This window comes from Vitis riparia, chromosome 4, assembly GCF_004353265.1.
Source record: "Vitis riparia cultivar Riparia Gloire de Montpellier isolate 1030 chromosome 4, EGFV_Vit.rip_1.0, whole genome shotgun sequence".
Classification (NCBI taxonomy): Eukaryota; Viridiplantae; Streptophyta; class Magnoliopsida; order Vitales; family Vitaceae; genus Vitis; species Vitis riparia.
Window position 1 is genome coordinate 22,838,681 of NC_048434.1, and position 12,072 is coordinate 22,850,752.

General features: G+C 33.3%; 2 protein-coding genes across 2 annotated transcripts; one reads left to right on the forward strand and one right to left on the reverse strand.

Annotated features, from left to right (window-relative positions):
* The first annotated feature begins 612 nt into the window (after positions 1-612).
* LOC117912605 (UPF0235 protein C15orf40-like) lies at positions 613-6,490 on the forward strand. The gene is made up of 3 exons (XM_034827261.1): positions 613-798; positions 1,073-1,161; positions 5,992-6,490. The coding sequence occupies exons 1-3, from the start codon at positions 633-635 to the stop codon at positions 6,121-6,123; spliced, it is 387 nt and encodes a 128-aa protein (XP_034683152.1). The 5' UTR covers positions 613-632; the 3' UTR covers positions 6,124-6,490.
* Positions 6,491-6,816: 326 nt separating this feature from the next.
* On the reverse strand, positions 6,817-9,554 carry LOC117912601 (G-type lectin S-receptor-like serine/threonine-protein kinase LECRK3). The gene has a single exon (XM_034827259.1). It carries the CDS (start codon positions 9,228-9,230, stop codon positions 6,927-6,929), a length of 2,304 nt encoding a protein of 767 aa, XP_034683150.1. The 5' UTR covers positions 9,231-9,554; the 3' UTR covers positions 6,817-6,926.
* Positions 9,555-12,072: the final 2,518 nt, after the last annotated feature.

Below are 12,072 nucleotides of genomic sequence, written 5' to 3' on the forward strand. Positions count from 1 at the left end.
TTTTATAGTTTTGTACCCAAATTTCATTTATTGGTTTTCTTATATCTTATTTTTGTTTATTTATATCTTTTTTCAATTACTTAGAATTTATTACACATATTCAATTATGGAGAGTATTTTAGTACTTTATTATTTTTATAAAAATTTAGACAAATTGATATCTTCATTATGCTAAATTAGTTAAAAATCTAAATAAAGGTTTGTTCGATGATTATTTTTTATTCTAAAAAAACCTAAAAAAAACTCATCTAATAATTAAAAACTGTTTTTTTTAGGATGTTTTTAGATAATATTTTTTAATTGTTTTTTATTAATTTCATTTGTTTTTTAAGATTATTTTAAAAAATAATTATATAAATATTTAAAATGATTAAAAATAAAACAAAGCACATAAAAATTATTTTTAAAATATTAAAAATAAATTAAAAATATTTTAGATTTATAAACAGATTTTTATCCAATAAAACATTCGAAGAACCGATTTCGAAAACAGTTACGAAAGAGGCTATGAATCACTTAAAAATTTGATTGTAGTTTTTGTAACACGAACAAATTTGATATAAAGTGAGCCACCGAATTATACAGGAAAGAATTAAAGATGATGTCGATATTCCTGGACACAGAGCCTAAGTATGGCTCCAAGTAAAAAGGGCAAAGCGAAGGCCAACTCAGGCGGGTCAACTCAGTCATCTGACTCTGTTAACAGCAGCTTCCCTTCATGTATTCGATTCGTGCCTCCCTCCTCCGTCTCCATCACCGTTCATGCCAAGCCCGGCTCCAAAGTCTCCTCCATCACAGGTCCATCTCTCCAGGTTTTCTTAATCCCTGTTTGGTTTCCAGAAACGTTCGGAAAGTGAGAGAAACTAAAATTTTGAAATTTTATCTTTTTTTGTTTTATGTTCTTTTCATGAATTCTGATTTTAATAGATTCAGAGAATTTTACCCTTCTCCTGCACCTTCTCAGGAAACAACCAATTCTATGTGCGCGCGCGTTTTGCTGTTGTTGTTTGATGTTTTTAATTTTTAGGTTTTTATTTTATTTTATTTTATTTTATTTGGATTATGAATTCAGATTTCGACGATGAGGCGCTGGGCGTGCAAATCGATGCTCCTGCAAAGGATGGAGAAGCGAACGCGGCGCTCCTTGATTACATAAGCTCGGTGAGTCTTTCTGTAATATTTAGTTTTCTGGAAATAGATTTGTGCTTTGTTTGGTTGCTGTGAAAATGCGGGAAAAGAAGCCAATCCGAGTTTTCTATTCAACTCTGACTAACACCGCTCTTGGGTCTAGTTTTCCTCAGAAAGCAACAATGTAGCTCTCAGTATTTAAAATGGAGAACTACTTTAAATCTTGAGGTAGATAAAAGTAGGTGAGATTGAGGCGGACAACAATAGTAGTTGTTCAACAATTATAATGTCTAATGTAGAAGGCTTCGGCTTTGATTTTATTTTAGTGGGATTCATTGCAATTGTCACATTGGAAAATTTATCTGTGCATTGGGGAAAAACATAAAATGAAAAGAAATTCTTTGAATATTTTGATCTGATGGCTGAAGAGGGAAACATTCTTGGTTGGGCACTTTTTAGTTTGATGTTAAGAGAGAAATATGAGTATTGTAACGAGGTTTTAACACCCTCTCCGCATGGAGGACAAGTTTCATCAACAAAGAATAGAATGGTACATCCCTACTAAGAATGTCAATTGTGTGGGATTTTTATTAAGATTTCCTAGGGATAAAGTACATATTTACAAATAATTTACTTATTTATTTAAGTTTAAGTGAATGATACTTCCTTATAACATTAGCTTAAGCATTGTAGGATGGGTCATGGATCATCAGTATTCTAGGATTACCAATAACAATGTAGTAGTTTTGGAAAGAAGTGATGTTGCCTCTTATAGGATACATTGATGGAGGGTGGTCTCTTATAATTAGGTAGTAGTGAGAACATGAATATCTGGATACTTGTTGTTTTGCATTTATATGTACTTTGTTTCAGTGTTAGTTTTTATTATTTTCTTTTCTTTTCCTTGTTTGGATAAGCAAAAGAGTGGGCACCCTGTTTACATAGGGTTATAGAAGCGGCACCAAGAGATAAGATTCTTTTCCTTTTTCATAGGAAATAAGAAATTAAAGTATTGAAGGACATTAAATTCAGGGTAAGGTTTTCAATAGAAAACTGATGTTGTGAAGATAAAGTGGTAAGTTAAAAATGCCCCACAGAATGGTTATTAGAATGAATGCCATCCAAGAGGTCAACATACAAGTCATTCTATATATAGATATATATAGTCTCAAAATTTTAAAACTGAACACCACATATTTATTTTGATAAAAGATATGTAGTTCTATGTTAGGATGTGGGTCTGCTTGTGTGTAAAGTTTCACACTCAAATCCATATAGTAGCAAGGGTAGTTGAGGCCTGAATTTGGTGGCAAGGGGTTTGAATGGGGGATAAGGGGGTTTCAAGTAAGGAACAAAATTTGATGTTACCATTGAAAAACCAGAAAAGTTTGGGGTATTAGTGGTCCCCAATATTAAAACTGTCTGATGTGTATCGTTAAGTTGGAATTTTAAGAAAATGCCCCAAATTTTGCCATTTTTCTATGAAAATTCTGCCAGTTTCATCCAGCGAGCTAGCTGTAGGGGTGCCTATATTGTACATGTGAGACATATGATTAGTATATAAAATGTGTGTGCAACTGAAATTTTGTTGAAATATTGCAATATTTCTTGATGTTTTGGGAAATATCTTAATATATTTATATGATTATTACTTTTTTCCATTTATTTTACATTTTGGGCTATTTTCACTCCAAACAAGATTTCCTAACTCACTGAAAATTTTACCTAAAATTTCAATAAAATCATAAGTCCTTTAGTAAATTAAATCGCCTTAAAACTGAATCTAAACTTATCTATAAATCAACTTCAAAATCACCCATATCCAAAAAAATATATATAAAAAATCAACTTAAAAATTGTACCTATATTTATTGCTAAAATTTACTTAACAAATTACTCTAAAAATCAACTAACAAAAAAATCAATCTAAAAGATTCAACTTACATTTCATAATCAGTCTTAACTACTACTCAAAGTTCATTGCACACAAATATAACTGAATTAAAAAAATGAACCTAAAATTCTACCTAAATTTTACAACAAAAATTAACCTAAAACTCTCCCTACCTAAATATCAAACTATGAGAATAGGGGTGATGATGGTTTTGAACTCCCTAGAGATTCTAGACGATACCTAGGCTATCCATGACCATTGTATTCTCCAATAATCTTATGTTTTTAAAAATTTGTCATAAAATAGATGCCTATGGACCAATTTACACTTTCATTGGTCAGAGCACACAACTTTTGTCCGATATACTACATACTTGTCATGTAGATAACTTTTGTTTATATTTTGACTCTAATTGGTGCACCATTGCATGTCTTAGTAATCTTTGAAGTTCCATTTTAACTTTCCATGTTATGTTAGTAATTTCCTTCATTTCTTTTGAAAAGTTTCTGCTATTGATATTTTGTCAATATTTTTGTCAATACCCTAATATTTGTATGGTTGATATATCTGTCAATACTCGTCTTTTGGTCCTTGGTTTTTGGTTTGATTCCAAATAAAATGTATTTATGATAAAGAAAAAAATATCTATATCAAGTAAATAAAACTTGTAAAATGGTAAAGATTCAACATTCAAATAGTACCAACAACTGCTACATCAAAATGCTTACCCTTACAACTAATTGATTATAGCAATAATACTTGGTTCATTTTAAGAACTTTCTTTATTAGTCTTAGCAAGAGAGAGGGAGCATTAGACAAGAAGACCCTAAGCAACTACTCCTCTATATTTTAATTTCAATGGATGATAAATTTTCAAAAAATTTTGAATTCAATTTCATTGAAAAGGATTATGTTTTTATAGACTCCATCATCATGGCTTTAATCTAAATACATATTGATGCATTGGTAAGTTCTAATATCTGCCCATGAAATTGAGTGGAGCATGTTTTCTTCATTTGATTTACTGGTAGGCTCCTCTTAAACATTTTTGGAACTGCCAGTTAGTTGCTAATAGGATGGTAAAAAAATATATATCTCAACCCCTTCATAAAATCAGATACACGCATTAATTTGTGACTGAAACTTATGACAAACCATCAGTTCATAATACTGACTAGTTTATTAATAGTTTTGAGCTTTGATTGATCACATGACCGATAAAACAGAGAGGTGTTGTAAGAAAAAATTGAACATAAATCTTGAGCAGCTTATTTCATATAAATTAAACTTATTTCGTATAAATTAGTGGACTTTCTTTTTAAAAAAATATTTAAGAAATATTCATAAATGAAACCCCAAAAGGGGCTGTTACCCAAGTACATGGAAAGTGTCAGTAGCATCAAGAGAAGGAAACAGAAAAAATCTCCCTAGGGGTAACAGGATAATTACAAAAATGATTCAAAATTCAAGAAAGACATCCGTCCATTCCCCAAGAACTCAACCTTCCATATTAATAGATTGCAATAAAAACTCCTTTTACTTCCTGTCCAAAATCTCACTTCCTGAAAAATCTGGAAATTCCTGTATAGGATGGTTTTACATTTTGAATAGGAGTAAATTCCATTTTTTTAATTATTGGGTTATTAGTAGGTTTTTTATTTATTATTTTTCTTTTTGATTTCATTATAGCATAGGAAAATTTTGTCCAACTAATGTTTTGCAGCTATCCTGACTTTTAAAAGTATGATAGATCAGATGTGACATGACTTGGAGAGATGACACTTGAAATTAGAGCATTGTTGGAAGCCAAAGCTAGGGAACTTGTGGTAGTAGGAAAAGTGAGCTTGAAGGTTTTAACTATGGGGTTGAAGGACGAAAAGTTGAATAAAAGTAGTAGAATAAAAAGCAATTTGCAAGGGATATGACCCTTTTTGGTATGTAACAGTGAGTCATTATTCATGAAGCCAACCCAAATGGTTGGGACCAAACTTTCTATTATTAGGATGATGATTGTTATTGAGATTTGAAAAATTTACATTTTTGTGAAGAGAATAATAAAAATAAGAATTGGCTTACAATTGATGGGATTGGAAGAAGAAATTCTTGCATGCACATTGCTTTGAAAAGTTTTGAGTAAATATATTTTCATTCTCCATTCAATACTTCCGAAATCCCATGGTTGTTTAGAATGGTATTTTTTTTTTTCTTTTGGATACATGTTCTTAGAAGAGCTATTTCTCAAGATTGGTTAGAAGCTTTACCTATTTCCAAGTTAGACTTTTATAGATTGAATGGTTTCATAGGTCCATGACACTGAATCATTTGTTTGCACTATGGGGGGCTTTCACTATTTTGATTATAAAATGTCATCAGGATATATATATATATATATATATATATAGATATATATTTATGGTAAATTTTTGTCCCCCATTGAGACTTGAACCTAGAACCTCCCACAAGCCCTCCCCATCCCTTTACTACTTGAGTCAGGCCTTAAGGGCAGAATGTTATAAGAATATAATCCTGTCTTTTTTTTTCCCCCTCTTCTTTTCTTTAATTTTCTTTTTTGAAAAATTGTAGGTTTTTCTTTGGTGGTGGTACTGAGTAGATTAGGTTGATACACCAAACTCTTGTCATGATTGCTTCGCAATTGTAAATAGATAGCACCTTCTTCACAACTGTTCCTTTCTTCTTCATTACTACATAGCTAGATACATTCCTATGAATATGGTAAGATGTGTTCATATGCTAAAAAGGACTGTGGAGTACATCTATTGTTACATAAGATTTCTTCTTGGTTTTCTTGTCCAAAAAATTTATTTATTTTACATCTTTTCCGTTCTCTTTTGCTTGGATTAATTGTTCTTCTGTCTGTTCTTTTCCTTCCTCAGTATAGTTTGTTTATTTAAAAAGTAATGTTCTCAATGCTGATAAATTTTACAGAGTTCATTTTTCTCCATTAACAGGTTGTAGGAGTGAAAAGAAGGCAGGTGTCTATTAGTTCCGGTTCTAAATCAAGGGATAAGGTTGTGATTGTGGAGGAAGTAACTTTACAGGGTGTTTTTGATGCTTTGGACAAAGTTTCCAAGTCCCATTGATGTAGAAAGGAGACCTGTGATTTCCATCCATTAGCATGACTCAGGAGTTCTTGTTTCTTATCTCATTGCAGCCAAAACTGATGCTGGTGTTGTGGGGTGTGAATCTGTTTTGCCAGTATTGGATGTACACTACTGATTCTCAGGAGACCATAAATTGTGAATCCAACTGTTAATTGCACTCATTTTTGGATTTATATTTATAAATCAATAGTTTATAATTTGCTATACCAAGAGTGTGTTACTCTTTCATCAGAAGGTCTTATTTCTTCGTCACTTCTACATTTATACTTTGGGTTATTTTTGTAAGTCTGCCCTACGTTCTATATGGCTGTTCTCGGCATTCCCTAATAAACCATCTTTTGTAGCACTAAACTTTCTTGATGACTCTCAATTAAGCATGTTCTCGCACTTGATAATCAAGAATTTCTTCTAGTTCTGCTTGATTTATGTGTATTTGTGCTCAACAAGCTAAGACCCTCAGCCGATCTCATGTGGCAATTAACGCAGTACCTTCACTGAAGAAACTGGTATTGAGTTTCCTCTGACCCTGCCATGGATCTGGCTAGATGTTAAAGTTATTAGGAAGAATAAGATATTGAGTGGTAAGGAAGTGGCGTGCACTAGATAAAACCATGTGTGAATTTGTGCATGAGCATCCAGAAATTTACATTATGTTTCTGACAATGCATGGTATTGAACAAACCAAAGCTTTACTTTTAATTTAATTGCAGAGAAATTCTTAACACAAGGTGCAGCCAGTAAGTGCTTATGAAACAGGGAAAACAAAAATGCATTGTCTGACCCTAGATGGCAGAAAGAAAAGAAACAGGACTTGGAGGTACTGGGATGTCTACAGTGCCTTCCAACATCAGGAGAACCTTCTTCATTGATGGACGAAGCGATGGCTCGTCCAGGATGCACCAGAGACCAACTTTAACCATCCTCTCCAACTGTCTCTTGTCCACCTCTTCATAGCCCACTAGTTTACCAAGCTCACCAGCTTCGAAACAATGGTAGACCCATTCTTCTAGAATGGCTTCTTCTTCCGGGAGGCTCCAGTCTACATTCTTTCGACAACACATGGTCTCCAACAACACAATTCCATAGCTGTAAACATCTGCTTTAACTGTCACTGGCAGTTTGCGATGCCACTCAGGGGCAACATAGCCCCTTGTTCCTCTGATCCCGGTAAAGGTATTGGTCTGGTCATGCATCAGCAGCTTTGCTAATCCGAAGTCAGAAATTTTTGCACACCTATACTCATCCATGAGTATGTTTTGTGGTTTAATATCACAATGTATGATCTGTGTCTCACACTCTTCATGCAGATAGAGAACGCCTCTTGCCACGTTCAGGGCAATTCCCATTCTCTCAATCCAGCAAGGTTGTTTTCCAGGTGTGAAGAGCAAATCTGCAAGTGATCCATTGCTCATGTATTCATATACCAAAAGCCTATTTGGCCCTTCAAGGCAGTAACCCAGCAATCTGACGAGATTCCTGTGGTGTGTTCTCCCAATTACTTTTAATTCATTCTGAAATTCTCTTTGCCCCTCAGCTAACACCTTCTCTAGTTTCTTGACTGCTACAATCCTCTGGTCGTTTGATATGGCTCCCTTATAAACAGTCCCAGAAGCTCCCTTACCAATCTCTTCCTTAAAACCGTTGGTAACCTTCTCAAGTTCCATGTAGGTAAATGATCGCAGAGCAACGCCTTCAGTCAATCCAACATTCCCAGTCTCTGAGATCTTCTTGTATGCCCATAGATTCTTTCTATGAATTAGAACTCCAGAAATGACCAAGATAATGAGAGCAAAAGAAGCTAATGAAACACTGATAACTAGGATGTCTGTCCGGATCTCTTTCTTGGTTCCTTGTTGTGAAACTTCTGTGGAACCCACCTTCACAAAGAGTATGTTTGAATTACTTAGCGATCTTCTCCCAAATCGCAAAGGAAGCCGTTGCTTTCTGCAACTTCCATCTTCAAACAGGGCAGCTTCACAGTTACAGTCCTCCAAGCAGGCTTGTTCACAATCTTCTTGGGTTGGTAATGATAGAGTGGAGTAGGAAGCATCTTCCCACCAGGTGTTATCCAATGTTGACATGGTGTATTTGGTACTTCCATCCTTGCTTTTGCAAATATCTTCTTCGAAATTTCTTATGCAGCCCGAACTCCAGTTGCTTGCAACAACAAAATCAAATCCAGGAAGACAGACACAGTCAGGCCTGTCATCAAGCAGAACACAAAACCCATTAAGCCCACATAGACCCTTAGGAGCACACTTGTCGGCTGAAGATCTCCATAAAATTGACCAGCTGCCGTTCTGACCCAAATCATGTGAGTACAGTTTGAAGATCCCATCCGGATCGATTCTCAGACGATAGAGGTTTTCCTTGTTATAACCATCTGTTATATTCTTTATATTGGAACCATTTGTATTGAGCAAGTAGAGATGACCTTCATCATCAAGATTAAGGGTCACATTAGCTCCTTTTCCATCTGTACCTGATGCATAATAAGCATATGTTCCCGTGTCTGGAGTTTCCACCGGGTATTGCACAAGGTTCCCATCATTTTGCATCTTCAGGCGAAATAATCCAGTTGAGGGGTTAGTTTCTGACATACTAGAAAGCAGCTCTTTCCCTGCAGAGAGACGTTGACCTGGTAAAAGGGTATCAGTTGGGAGATCAAAACTCTGCCATACAATGTCCCCATCAGAATTATAGAGCACGAAATTTCCCGAATTCAGCATGGAAGCAGAATAAGCTGAAGCAGAATTGGCGATCTCCTTTTGCTGACCTTGCGTTTGCAACCTGAGCCTGCCTTCACTAGTGAAGTGCAAGGTAGCGGTGCTGGGGACTGGGAGATCATCTCGGTTGGCTGTCCACACTACAGTTTTCTGGGGAATTCCGTTGAGAAAAATTCCTAGATAATAGCCATCACCCTGCTTGTAGAATCCAAAGGCATATAGGCGGTTGGGTGACAGCCAAAAGGAGTTGGAAGTGGGAGTTAGAGAAGAACCTCGACTTATATTAGAACCTCTTTGTTGGGCTGATGCTGCAACACAAAATGCAGAGAGAAGAAGAAACAGTAAAGCAGTTGAAGCCATTAGAGATCAGCTTTCTCTATCTTTTCTGTTTCGGCCCTTTCCCTACAACAGTCGAGGCAACAAGTAAATAAGGGCAGGATTGCGCGACTAGGAGAAATGATCCAGGAGCAGATGAGTCAAAGTCTTTGGTCTGTTCGGATGGAAAAGTATGCAAAGAAAAGTCTTTAGTGCCAAACGCATTAGCGTGGTGTGGCTCCCTGGTAACTCCTTTCCTCATTTTCTTTGCCTTGGAGTAGATTAAACTGCATGTAATGTGGTTAATTCATCTGGGCCATCAAACTGAAGAACAACGCTTGCAGATTACACTAGATTTCACGAATCTGAAATGTTGGATCTTCTTGATCTTCCCCAGAAAGCTATCTTCTGAAATGGTAGCCTAACCCTATTTCCCAGAATGAGTGGGCTGTTGATTTGGTGAATAAAAAGAATGACGTAACAAACTTTGCTATATTTTATTTTGAATGTAAGCCAAACTTTGACAAGGAAAGGAGTGAGGTCTTTAATTCTAATTTGACTTGGCTTACCGACGTTATTTTTTAATTTGACTAATTATTTGTATAGTCAATAGGTGTGCTTCATATTTGGTTTAAAAACTCTATGACAGTCACACTAATAATGATATAAAATTATATTTCTTTGAATCTAGTCTAACTCAATCATACATAAGATAGTTATACTAATAATGTATTTGATAATGATTCTTGGAAGTATTTCTAACTTTTGTAACACTTCAAAATTTTTATCCTTCAAGTATTAAAAATGTTAAAAACAATTTCTATAATCATTGTCAAACATACTTTAATAATAATATAAAGTTTAACTTAACTCTTTAGACACTAGGCTAATTAAGGTGTCATGCACTTTTTTGTTTTTTATTTTTAAAATAAAAAATAATAACTTTAAAATAGAATAGAAAAGTTTTCAAACACTTAATTGAAAAAATAATAACTTTTAAAAAATGATTTAAAAAATCAAGATATCAAAAAAAGAAAAAATTTATTATCCCAAATTTAAATTATTTTATATAAAATTTATTGCTTTTTGTGTACAAATTATTACTATTTTTATTTTTAAAAAATTAAAATTAAAAAATATATCCAAACCAACACTTAACTTTATTCTTATTATTTGACCTTTTATTAACATCTAGTTTCAAGTTAGTACATGAACTTACAACTCTGTTAAGGTCATTATTCCAACCCACTAGATATGTGACACGTGGAAATTTCATTATTTAATTCTACTACTTTGAATATGGAATCTTCTAACTACTTTAGTATATCTTTAATAATTTGTGACATATACTTATACGTCCATCCCATTCTTCAACAACTTGTAACGTTAAGGTGTGACCTGGTCAACTCCTATACACACGCTTTGGAAACAATGGAAAACACTCTCAGTTGGAATGTCTCCATTCCAAAAGTCTTCACGCGTGATTGCCGCTCACATTAATAATAATAATAATTTATGTGACAAGTTTTGTCAAGAAGAAAATTGCCTTCCTCCCATGCATTATTTTCTCACACGTACATTAAAAATTCAAGAAAATTTATTGAACAAGTAGACGAGGAGTCAATATTAAATGTGAGGTTGGCTTAGCTCACACGTATGATTTTTATTTATTTTTTTAAATATTAGTTATCGCTTACAGCTAGCGTTGAGCTCTAGAAGAATGTCTAGTCATTTTTCATGAGTTCTCTTTCTCAAAATATTTTATTCTTTTATTTATTTATTTATTTATTTTTATTAAATGCTGAGAATCCGTATTGATTACAAATAATAATACAAGTTTCTTTTTTCTCCTCAAATTAAATTAGCTACCCATAAATTAATTAAAGCCAAATAATTATTCAGCTTTGCTCTAATAAGAGTTAAATTGCTTCTTTTTGTTTATAAAACCCACTCATGCATCTGATGAGTTCTTTATGAGGTTTTTTTTTTTTTTTTCACAATTTAGTGACAAAAAATCAATTTGACATTATGTTTACATATTTTATCTGAATTTTGTTAGGTATTTGATAGCTAAAAGGAAAATTGTATATTAGAATTTTCATAAAAAAAAAAATTGAGATAGATGTCATTTGGGATTTTTTTAACTTCTATAAGTACTTTAAAAAAATATAATTATAAAAATAGAAAAATTATGTAAACATGCACTGTTTACAAAATATTGATGAATTCAATACCAAAAAAGTAACTTTCATAGGGACTGCATTTTGGGGAAAATAATTCTCGGTTCATGTTAGATACTAATAAGAAAGTGATAAATAATTAAGAGTAGAAATTTTAGAATTTAAAAATATGTTTTTCAAAAAATTAAAAATAGCATTTTCTTTAATTGAAAATTTTTTTAATAAAAAAATTAATGTTTAACATTTGAACATTCATTAGTCATGGTTCAAATGTTGAGCTATTCTTCATTCAAATATTGCATTAGTCACATTCAGACATCCTATTATTCACTTTCGGCTTTTTGTATTTTTATTTTTTTATTTATTTTTTGCAACTGGGATTTGATATGTATATTTTCATTACTACCCAAATTTTAAATGCATACTTACTTTGCCAAATCTTTGATGCTCGATAAACTTGGACTCGATCATGGACATTAAGATCCAAGGAAGTAAGTTGTATCAAATTAGTATTGCATCACTAGAACAAAATTGTCAACCTATTATAAAGCACCAAAAATCCTCCCTTTGGCAATTTTGTGATAAAACATTTATTACAATGACCCCTTGCAAACTCTCAAATTAAGGTTCATTAATCTTACTTATCCAATCTTAACTAATGTGTGCTCTCTCACAAAAATCTATAGCCTTACGTCATGACCAAGTGA